The sequence below is a fragment of the Anabas testudineus genome, chromosome 18, assembly GCF_900324465.2.
Source record: "Anabas testudineus chromosome 18, fAnaTes1.2, whole genome shotgun sequence".
NCBI classification, from domain to species: domain Eukaryota; kingdom Metazoa; phylum Chordata; class Actinopteri; order Anabantiformes; family Anabantidae; genus Anabas; species Anabas testudineus.
This window is the reverse complement of record NC_046627.1, coordinates 8,364,736-8,376,364: the sequence shown is the minus strand read 5'-3', so window position 1 is coordinate 8,376,364 and position 11,629 is coordinate 8,364,736. Positions and strand designations below refer to the sequence as shown.

The 11,629-nt window shown below is 41.7% G+C and overlaps 2 protein-coding genes across 3 annotated transcripts; both read left to right on the top strand.

Annotated features, from left to right (window-relative positions):
* Positions 1-137: 137 nt before the first annotated feature.
* On the top strand, positions 138-3,124 carry wdr55 (WD repeat domain 55). Its single transcript, XM_026369253.1, has 4 exons — positions 138-709; positions 1,154-1,260; positions 1,442-1,711; positions 1,823-3,124. The coding sequence occupies exons 1-4, from the start codon at positions 149-151 to the stop codon at positions 2,157-2,159; spliced, it is 1,275 nt and encodes a 424-aa protein (XP_026225038.1). The 5' UTR covers positions 138-148; the 3' UTR covers positions 2,160-3,124.
* A 172-nt stretch (positions 3,125-3,296) lies between these two features.
* Positions 3,297-11,618, top strand: LOC113168219 (hepatoma-derived growth factor-related protein 2-like). 2 transcript variants are annotated; one of them, XM_026369213.1, is made up of 13 exons: positions 3,297-3,408; positions 4,183-4,314; positions 4,399-4,463; positions 4,543-4,678; positions 4,888-5,355; positions 5,636-5,860; positions 6,141-6,195; positions 6,285-7,165; positions 7,506-7,612; positions 7,708-8,779; positions 8,904-9,005; positions 9,165-9,462; positions 9,587-11,618. In XM_026369213.1, exons 2-13 carry the CDS (start codon positions 4,231-4,233, stop codon positions 9,604-9,606), a joined length of 3,513 nt encoding a protein of 1,170 aa, XP_026224998.1. In that variant the 5' UTR covers positions 3,297-3,408; positions 4,183-4,230; the 3' UTR covers positions 9,607-11,618. The 2 variants fall into 2 exon arrangements, with proteins under 2 accessions (XP_026224998.1, XP_026224997.1); XM_026369212.1 differs by having other exon boundaries at positions 3,303-3,408; positions 4,171-4,314.
* The last annotated feature ends 11 nt before the right edge of the window (positions 11,619-11,629 follow it).

The window sequence follows — 11,629 nt, the reverse complement described above, 5'->3', positions numbered from 1 at the left end:
TGATGGTGTGAACACTTTGCCCATCACTATTTTAATTACTTATTCTTCTGAATGCACTGGAGGTTTAATACACTTAGAGGGCGGTGTGAGCTGATTTCTGCGGTAACGCTGCTTTCATTCGACGTAGAAGAAGAAGAACGAAAACAACATGGCAGCGTCCTCGGAACACGTTGAAAGCGCCTCTACAGTGACAGAACCTCCAGAACTGGACAAAACAGAAGCTCCAGAAACCACCAGAGACCCAGAAACATCAGACTCCGAGCCGACTGTCCAGAATTCAGACTCGGATCCTGATGAGGACGAAGACGAGGACGGAGGCGAACCGCCCGGACCGAAGATACGGGACACTCCGGGAGACATCCAGCTGGAGGCCAACGCCAATACGGTGGCTCTCCACCCGAGTCGGGACATATTAGTGTGCGGGGACGTGGACGGCGACGTGTACGCCTTCTCCTACTCGTGCACAGAGGGGGAGAACCGGGAGCTGTGGTCGTCCGGACACCACATGAAGTCCTGCCGCCAGGTGCGCTTCTCCGCGGACGGACAGAAGCTGTACAGCGTGTCCCGGGATAAGTGCATCCACATGCTGGACGTGGAGCGTGGACAGCTGGTCACCAGGATCCGAAAGGCGCATGAGAGTCCCATCAACAGCCTGCTGCTGGTGGACGAAAACATCCTGGCGACAGGAGACGACGTGGGCACCTTGAAGGTCCGCAAAGGAATTACTACTGTTATTTTAAAACCACTGGTAACAACAAGGTGCTTCCTAAATAAACAACCAGATACTGAAGGTAGATGGTCTATGATGGACGGGGCCAAGTTAATGTTTTGACACTTAGAATTGGTCTTTTATTGGTTTTGACACTTAGAATTGGTCTTTTATTGGTTTAGCGGTCTTTTGATGCCCTCACCTGGTTCTCAGGTGCATGTCTCACAAGGTTGAAGATGATCTTTCTTGGTGGTGAAGTGTTTAGTACTTTAGTAGTAGTAGAAAGTAGTTTAGTACAACTGGCCTACAAATACTCAAAACCACAAGATGGTTTTATTATAACTGAAGACGGTCTGGTTCTTTATTAGTGCTCCAGGTTTTTAATTGTCCAGGTTTGTCTGTCAGACTGTTTATGACTGTTAATGTGCGTCTATGTTTCTGAAGGTGTGGGATATGAGGAAGGGGACGGCCATCATGGATATGAAACACCATGAGGATTACATCAGTGATATCACTGTGGACCAGGCCAAGAGGATCCTTCTTACCACCAGGTGACAGCCTAATATTATCCAGAAAAGACTGTTTACTGTTATAATAATTACTGGTTTCTTTTTCATGGAAGAGCCAAACTCCTCTCTGTTCTTGATCATTAATTGTCTTCTTAGTTGTGGTTTCCGAGACAGATGTTATGTTTTTGTTCAATGTTCTACTTTAACCCATACTCTGATACAGTGGTGATGGTACCATGGGCGTCTTCAACATCAAGAGGAGGCGGTTTGAGCTGCTGTCGGAGTACCAGAGTGGCGATCTGACCTCGGTGGCTCTGATGAAGCGGGGCAAAAAGGTGGTGTGTGGCTCCAGCGAGGGCACCATCTACATCTTCAACTGGAACGGCTTTGGTGCCACCAGTGACCGTTTCGCCATCAAAGCAGAGTCGGTGGACTGTATCGTACCCATCACAGACAACATCATGTGCACCGCCTCCATGGATGGATACATTCGGTGAGTTGGGATACCAAAGTGTTTAAAAGCTTACCTTCAGGGTTTGTCCTTTGGTGGAGAAACTCTCATCACAAACAAGGATACTAACATCCTCTGTCTGTCCTCAATTAGGGCCATCAACCTTCTTCCTAACCGGGTTATCGGCTGCATCGGGCAACACCCTGGCGAACCCATCGAAGAGCTGGCCAAGTCCTGGGACTCCCGCTTCCTGGTCAGCTGTGGCCACGACCAGCTTGTCAAGTTCTGGGACATTTCCAGTTTACCCAACATGACCGTCAACGAATACCGCAAGAGGAAGAAGAAAGACAAACGAATGAAGTCTCTCACCAAGAAAGCTTTTGGTGAAAATGACTTTTTCTCAGGACTTTTAGACGAAACGGAGAAAAAGGAGGAAAAAGAAGAAGAGGAGGAGGAGGAAGAGGACGACAGCGACAGTGGCAGCGATTAGCAAGCTGACTTAGTTTCATGTCTGAAATGTGTTATTGCCATGCTTTTGGAGAGTTTAGTCCTCGACACCTGAAAGGACATGTTGGCTGCTTCAGCCAAAGTGCCTATAGAAATTCTTAAGAGTGGAACTGAAGCTCTGATCCTGGCAGTGATGGTGTCCTATGTTAGATCGTACTTTCAAACAAGCCACCATTGGTGACTGTTCGGAAATATCACTGTGAGGTTACAAACTTAAATGTGGTGGGATAAACATAAAAATGTCCCAGCAGACTCAGAGATCAGATAGGTCTGTTATTTATTTATTAAGTAGTTTTGGCTGCTTATAGGTCTTCCAAAAGAACTTTCCCAAACTGAGAAAGCAGGTCTTGTGTCGGTATCAGTACTGAACGTCAGGTTTTTATGGAATCATTTCCAATGATACCCTGCCCTATCAAATGGGCTACTGTAGCTACAGCATATCCAGAAACATTTGGGTAAATTTGTTGAAAATTCTTTTCACTCATTACATTTTTTTTTTGTGTTAATGTGCAAAGGGGTGAAATAATTAAAGATAAGGTAAATCTTAATTACTTGTACACTTCAATAAACTTTTTTTAATCTCTTTAGTGGACGTTAAAATCACTCGTTTCTTGTGTTGGTTGTTTGCATTGCTCTTTGTTACATTTGAATGTTAATATCAGTTGTGGATACATCAAGGAAAACCTAATATTGATGGACTAAAATTCACAATACAAAGAGTAAAAAACAGATTTTGTTTGTAGTATAGAGTCTTTTTTTGTTGTTGTTGTTGATTGACTTCTTTACAACCATGACATCAATACAGCAGGACTTTGGCGAGGTAATATAAAAGTTTTGAAAGTATTGCAAAAAAATGCATGAAGAATCATCACCATGATCCTGTGTAATGTGCCAATTGAAAATGCAGTTTCCTAATTGTGTAATTATTTGCACTCAAAGGCCATGAGATAAACCTGGTGAGTAAATCTTGCCTTGAAGTCGATGTATGCCTGCATAAAAATAAAAGTTTTGTTTTGTTTTGTTTCCAACATGGTACCGTCGGCACTCCCCGCTCATTGGTACAGTCCAAACAGACGCGGGAAAACAGTGTGTGAAACGTAAACGGTCACATGACAACAGCGTAGGAGTCAACATGGCGACGAGGAGAGTGTAGCTCGTTAACAAGAAGCCGCTTGTTGTAGCAACGAATCACCGGGGCGTTAGTTTTCACGGGATTGTCGTTCGGTTTTTCGGTAAGTGTGCGTTTTATTATCTTGTCAAGTGAACAATTTACACAATTAACCCCAGTCCTTGGATTTTATTGCTCTTGTTAGATCTGGCTAGCTACCTGAGGTTAGCTTCTGTGCTAACATGGCTGTATTTGTAAACAAGGAGAGAACATGATGCTAAAAACGAAACTAGGGAGAGAAAGTGGCGGATTTCACTTCGCAGCAATGATTCACCACTTCAGGGATGTTTAATAGCAGAAACTGAACTGAGTCAGCTGTTTTCACTTTTCAATTCCCGTTGTATTGAGGTAACGCACTGTTGAAATCAGAAATAAACTGTTTCATTTAACAATAAAACTCCCTGAATTACTCAGTTAGAAATACTTCGATGTAGGAAAAACAAACTAAACTTTGTTACCATTGCAAGTCCTGAAGCGAAAGTTTTATAGAGCAAAAGTCCACATGTAAAGCTGTATGTACTGTCAGGAGGTTAATTAATATGTAACAATACATCATTTGTTAGCTTATTGTTTGTTTCCTAAATTAATGTAGTGGAGTCAAAGGTAATAGTGGTAATAGTGAATTTTTCATGTCTTCATATCAGTTTGTCTCTGTAATTTAAGCCGGTCTGCTGTGTTTGTTTACATGTGATTATGCTGTTTTATCACCCAATATCTTTCTCATCCATATTCATATAAATACAGTATTTTTTATATCTACTCTTAGTTTTAGGTTTGTACTTTATATAATGCATTTCTTCCTACCTACCCATGTAACTGTCATCAGTGTCACATCCAGGCCGAACTGTGCAGAGGCTGTCGGTTCTGTTCCCTCTGAAGCAGCAGGATGCCGGGGAAAAACAGTGACGGCTTCAAACCAGGAGACCTGGTGTTCGCCAAGATGAAGGGCTTCCCTCACTGGCCTGCCAGGGTACGGATACACCCACAGACGCATGTATACAAAATATAAATGCACGTTGTTTTTAATGTAACACTTCTGTGCTTCTGTGTTCAGATCTGTAAGTCAGACGACGGCTACAAGAAGCGAGTGCCAGTCTACTTTTTTGGGACCCATCAGATGTATGTACACACAGCTGCTGATCAGTCACATCATTCATAGCACTGTCTGAATGGTAATTCATTTCTTTCTGTCTCTCAGAGGTCAAATCCCTCCAGAGAACATCATCCCTTACGTTGGCAACAAGGTAAAGTACGGCAGTGGTGTGCGCATCAAAGGCTTCGCTGAGGGCATGTGGGAGATCCAGAACACACCTGGAATTGGGAGTAAACTTAAAGTAAGTGTCTCAGCTTTGTCAAAATGCAAAATGGTGGCTGTATGGCAAACACGAATTCTGCCTTTTAAAATAATAATGTTCATGTTTGGATTTTATCAGAGCTGTTTTAATTCAGTTATATATTTCTGTTATGAAGATTGTAGGTTTCAAAGCTTTTTTTATTTTTGTTTCAATTACTTTGCTATGTTTCGGTTCTGTTTTCTTTACAGGTACCAGGAAAGACCAACATACAGAGTACACCACCTAAACCACCTCCTTCTGCCAAAACTACACCTCCTAGATCGACTTCTTCCGCAAAAACGGCACCGTCTTCTAAACTGACTTCTGCTGACAAACTTAAAAATACCACCACTAAATCAACTCCCGGTAAAACTGCCCCTCCAAAGCCAGACAGTAAACCAGCTGCTGGCAGAAGTACTCCCAGCAAAACTACATCAGAAACAGAAACGGCTTCTAAAACTTCTACAAGAGCTTCCTTAAGATCTGCTCCAGAGAAGGCAACAGAGTCCAAACAAACTTCTGAAAAGGCTTCGACTGTCCCTACTAAAGAAACGTCTGGTGCTGCTGTGACAACATTTAGAAGAAGGGGAACAGCAAGCAGTGATCCACCTGCACCTGCAGGGAGGACTACAAGACGAACTACTGCTAGTATTTCTACTGCAAAGAATGAAGAAGATGTAAGATGGTTTAACAAGAATCCAAATTAAATTAAACTGGTCACATTTACGTGCTTCCTTTTTAGTTTCAGTGCAACAGACGTAAAAATGTATTAGGTACAACAGACACATCTTATTTAAATATGAGAGGGATGTTGATGAAAAACCCTCTCATACTTCATATGATGGTTTCTGTCGTTTTATTTCATCTCAGTGATGCTGCTTTGAGTGTAGACTGACCTAAAACGTTTTAAAAAAAAAAAAAAAACTAAATGTTCTGTTCTTGTTTTTTTGTCTACAGAGTACACAAGAGGCAAAAACAAAAACCCCTTCTAAAGCATCTGTGAGAAAAAAAGCTCCAGACACTGAGACACTGGCAGATGCTGCTGAAGTTACAGCTGACAGGGAAACTGAGAGCTCCACTGAAGCTTCAACAAAAGCAACAGACTCCAAAACAACCACTGAAAATGCAGAAGCAACTGCTACGAGCCCTGCTACTACCAGGAGTAAAAGAGCAGAGTCAAAGGTAACCACTAGTACTGCAGCGCATCGGGGTAATCGCATAAATGTTTTAAAGCCTTGCTTAGCAGTGTCCCCTTATTGTCCACCTGCCAGAATCCAGATAAGACAAATACTGATGCACATGTCAGGCCCGTGTTTAAATGCTGTGTACTGTAATTAAAGGTGCAATCTGCAGGCTAGAGAGTCTGTGCTTGCATGAAACATGGGTCTCGAAAGAGAAGAAAGTGTACAGAGGACAGTGAGAGAAGATGTTTGAATTCATTCTTGATTTGTGTGATTTTTAGACTGATGCTGAACAACAGAAGAAGACACTTGCTAGTCCTGCTGTGACCACACCAGGTGACTTACACATCCTGACATGCGCCTAATTGTCTTTTGCATGAACTCTACAAATACATAACTAAGCAATTTAATACTGTCTCTTTCAGCCGGTAAGAAACAGAAGAGCATGGAAACAAGGTCCACTCCGAGACAAACATCCCAGAACAACAGACGTCAGAAAGAGCAAGAAGAGAAGAGGGAGGAGGAAAAAGAAGAAAACAGGTTATTGGAGAGCCAAGGAATGAAGAGGAAGAGAGAACAGAAGGATGATGGGAAGGAGCTGCAGAAGAAAACAAAAGAGAAAATGACAGAGGTGAAGAAAGACGAGAAGTCACTAGAGGGCAAAGGGATGAAAAGAAAGAAACAAGAAGAGGAGAAAATAGAGTTTGGGAAGCAGAAGAAAACCAAGCAAGATGAAGGGGTGGAAAGAAAGGAAGACATGACAAAAGAGGAGAAATCAACAGAAAGCCAAGGGATGAAGACGAGAAGAGCTGAGAAAGAGGAACAGAAAGAGGAGGAGGAGGAGAAGAAGAAAACAAAGCAGGATTGGAACGAAGAAAAGAAAGAGGAGAGGATGAGGAGAGAAACGAGGTCAGAGAGCGAAGGAAGAAAAGGGACGAGAGAAAAAGAGACGCAGCAGAAAACAAAGACTGTGACAGAGGGAAAGAAAGAAGTGACCGCAAAAAGAGAGGGGAGCCGAGGAACAAAGAGGACGAGAGAGGAGAAGGAGGCGCGGAAGAAAACAAAACAAGAAGAGGGTGAGAAAGAAGACACGAAGAAGAAGACAACAATGAAGGGGAAAGAAAAAACTGAAGAGAAGTCAGAGAGCGAAGGAACAAGGACGAGGGCAGCAGAGAAAGAGGGAGAGAAGGAGAGGAAAACGAAGGAGGCAGGGGAGGATGGAAAGAGGAAAGGGATGATAGAGGAGGGGAAAGAGACACCAGAGAAAGTGGAGAAGGAGGCAGAAGGCAGTTCTGTGGATGAGGAGGTAAATTTAAACTATATACCTTTAAACTATATTTCCTCCGCACTTGTTAGTTAAGGGAGGACCACAATTTTTTTTTTTTTAATCCACTCGGGACGACTTATCCAGTTGGCGAATGCGATCACCTCCTGGTTTCTAATTGTTACTTTTCTGTTCTCTGGGTCGAGAAAGGAATCTGGTGATATGAAATGTGTGCATTTTAAAAATACATTTTTGAATGTTAGCAATAAGTAAACTCAGTGTCGACAACAGATTCAGCAGATAATTTATTATTTAATATTTCTTGATTAGTTTATTTACAATTTTCTTTTTCAAAATTTTTTTTTTTGTTTTTGTCCTCCAGCAACAGCGGTGCCGGGCTGACAAGAGAGAGAGTCTGTTAAAATCTCTTAGAGGTTTGCTTAAGGCTGGAAGAGCAGTGAGGAGGAGGGAAATGACGAAGACCACTCAGTAAGAGAATCACACACACTGTGTAGTATGTGAGTAGATCTAGATGTGTTAAGTAATTAAAGTTTTTTTTTTAATTATTATTATTATTATTATAGGAAAGTTGGTGATGGAGCAAAGAAAAACACAGAGGCCAAAAGGACGTCAGATAAGAAGGGTGGGAGAGAAACGACTGTCTCCAAAGTGATCAGCAAGAAAAAAGGCGTCAGAGCCTTCATCAAAAAGAAAGTTTGTGACACAAAAAGGGCAAAAGAAGAAAAGAATAAGAGAAGTGAAGAGAAAGAAGGTGCTAAGAAAGAGGAGCAGGACGAGGGGAAGGTGTCCAGACAGAAGACGACCGCAGAGAAGAAAAAGACAGAGCAGGACAAGAAAACAGAAACGACTACAGATGAAGTGAAGGTGAAAGCAGAAGGCGACAAGACAAAGACAGAGGCAAAGCAAGATGAGGTGACAGAGAAGAAAGGAGAGGACAAAAAGAGTGAGGAAACAAAGCAGCAGAAAGACGAAGAAAAGAAAGAAGAGAGAAAAATCATTGGAAAGATCGTGAAAGTGATAAGCAAGCAGGGAACTAAGGTTCAGGTGAAGACGATGATGGGGCGCTCAATGGTACCTGCTGTGGAGGAGGAGAAGAAAAAGAAAGAGGAGAAGAAAGAGACGGACAGAGAGAAGAAACCTGAAGACAGAAGTGTGGAAAAAAGCACCGAGGTTGAGAGGAAATCTGAAAAAACGAGAGGAGTGACAGAAGAAGAGGAGGACAAAAACAAAAAGAAGTTCAGTGGCGATGCAACAACAGCGAAGGAGGAGCAAAAAACACAGAAAGCAGCTGGAAAATCACAAGAGAAGAAGAATGAAACAGAGAAGAAAGAGAAGGAGAGTGAGAACGCCGTTAAAGAATCACAGGAAACTACAACAGATCAAACAAAGAAGACAGGTGACGATGTAGCGACAGGGGCAAAAACTCAGAAGAAGAGCGACAAATCATCAGCGGAGACGTCTAAAGACGAGGCGAGCGAAGAGAGTAAAACACAGGGCGATTCATCAGATGGAGCGAAGGCGGAGCAGGCGCAGCCGGAGGCGAAGCAGGAGAAGAGTTCCACCATGACGCTGACGGACTCGACCCTGCACAGAATCCACGGAGACATCAGGATTTCACTCAAGTCTGACAACCCTGTAAGACGCACGTTATTACTGAGTGTTAAAGCTGTTGTGTGCTGAACGTGGAACATTTGAGCCTCTTCTGGCTCCTAGTTTTGTTCTTTGTCACATTTTCTGTTTGTTTGTTTCTTCCTTCCAGGACGTCAGTAAGTGTCTGAAGGCTCTGGATCAGCTCAGTATGGTTTACGTGACGTCGCAGCACGTTCAGAGACACAGTGAACTAGTGGCAACACTGAGAAAGGTACAAAAACTCACCAGTGGTGGAAGAAATATCCATTTGGTAAAGAAAGATTAAAATGCACATTCATTAAAGTGTTATTTATTTATTTAATAGAAATATATTAAATACTGAAGTGGAAGAACCTTAAACCTGAATTACTGCACTGTGTGTTCTGTGTAGATGCGGTTCTACAGAGCCAACCAGGCCATCATGGACAAGGCCTCCATGCTGTACAACCGCTTCAAAAACGCCTTCCTGGTGGGGGAGGGGGAAGAGGTGGTGAGCGCCGCCTTCCTGCGCTCTCTGCTGGAGGAGAAGGAGAAGGAGGAGGATCAGAGGGTGGAGCACTGCAAGGAGCAGCTGAGGAGGAAGGAGGTGCTGCAGGAGGTGAAGAGACGCATGGGACAGGTGAAGGAGAGGAGGAAGACGGATGGAGGAGAAAGGGCGGAGGTCCAGAGTGAAGAGGAGAATACAGAAGGTATGATCAGATGTTAACGAGTGTGTGCTGTCCTAAAATACTTTGTTCCTTATAATAAATAAATAAAAAAAATAAACATTTTATAGGACAAAATATTCTCAAAATAAATAAACTTCTCCCCCAGGTGCCGTGGACTCTTCCTGAAGTTGAATGTGCAGCAGCTTGGACTGAACCACCTCTCTGTTAAGGGGTGTGAATCAGAAACCTACCCCTCCACCACGAGTTACCTTATATCGCACACAGACACACAGTAACTGTACAGTTATTTATTTCATACTGTAAATTAATGGTAGCTGTTTAAACAGATCACACGTTAACGTTGTCACAGGTAGAGTATGTTTGGATGATGCTGCTGTTCATCCTGAGATACCTGCTCCCATTTAGTGCATTAATACAGCGAATCCTATTCTAAGTGAGTCATATACTGTCAGAGTGATTCATATTTACCAGGATAGTATTCACTAACACACTAGTGTTTAATTTATTTGTCTTTTATTAAACCAATCACTTCAACATTATTTTTTTTAAGACATCCTAACTGTAGCTATCTTTAACCTCAGACTACTCTTTAAATCTTGACTTCAGTCTGGACTAATTCAGCGGGAACACTTTTACACCTTGAAATTAACTTCAACCTGAGTCCTGCCTGTTATGAGGACAGGGTCTTTCATTTCAGTGTGTGACAGGGTTTATGGGGACATCTGGTCCTCATAAAGCAGCAGAAAATCCTGTGATAACTCACATTCTGAGCTTTTCTGAGTCTACACTTTGATTTTAGAGGTGCTTTGTATTATTTAATGTCCCTAAATCAGCAAACAAATACAGAGGAATGACAACAGTTGTAAGTTTGAAACCTCAGGGCATGAGATGATGGGGCTGATGGGTGTGTGGTCTTATTTATGTGATGTCAGATTTATGTTAAAACAACACTCGCAGCAGTTTTAAATCATAAATTAAAGCATTAATCTATTTTTATTTTGACCATCAAACTTCAACACTGCAACTTGGTGCCTTGCTCAGTGGCACATGTGCATTAAAAAGTGCAAATATCTTTCAGAGCTGGTCAGTCGTTTTATAAAATGTTGTACAGTAAGATGTTTTATTGTGACAGTGAAATATTTTTATTTCGAATTTGTTTATTTTCACAGTAGTGTTTTTTTTAAATAGCTGTAACTGTTATGTAAATGTGTATTTTTACTCAGAAATGTATAAACAAGATAGTTTCATAAACCTGACTTGTTGTTTGAGTTGGTTTACTTCCCTCTGTAGCAGAGTTTAAGCACGTGTGTAGAATATTTATAGTGTGTTGCATAGTGGAGAAATGTACTTTGTTTTTGGTTTATAAGTAAGTTCTTCTGTATTTAAAAGCCATATAACTAACTTTCCTATTTTGGCTCCTAAGTTTCTTCGCACCAAAACAAACTCAAGACTATAGCCACATTTTTACAGCAGGACGTGTGTGTAGTTTGTCGCGTCAGTTTTGATAAAGAGTCAGTAATATCAATAGCAGCTAAGCTAAGAACCTGTGTACAAAAGCATTGGTAAACATCAGCTGCAAATTGCAGTTTCAAGAAACAGGAGGAGTCATATTACTGTTAACAGAACGCACAGTAAACCTCTTTGAAAAATGACGCCACACATAATTCACTGCTTACACAACTTTGCACTGAAAAACTGGGATGTGCTGCAGACTTAAGACAACTCAGTTTAATATTAGATGAAACCAAAATAACATAATCACCTATTTTCATTTTTATACTTTGATATTAATAACGTTGTTAAGATGTTTTGTAAACAAGCTTCAATGTTGCAAACAAACACAAGATGAAGGTGGTGAATGCTTTTTACAGGCACTGAACGCTCAGCCCAGTAGAGATGCTGTGGAATGATCTCGATAGCGGATCACTGAGCGGATGAAACTGTTTTGTAAGAATGGGCCAAAGTTCCTCTGGAAAGTTGTACAGATCAAATCCACAGCTAAAGGAAGAGTTTGTTTCGAGTCTATTTTTGCCAAAGGTGGTTCAACCACTGATTACTTGGGTGTTCTGTTTAGTTAAAATATACAGATTCATTCCAAAATAATCTCAAGACAGCTTCCTTATGTATGAACAGTGTTATAGGGAAGGTACAGATTAAATTGTAACATTTAGCTTATATATCATTGTAC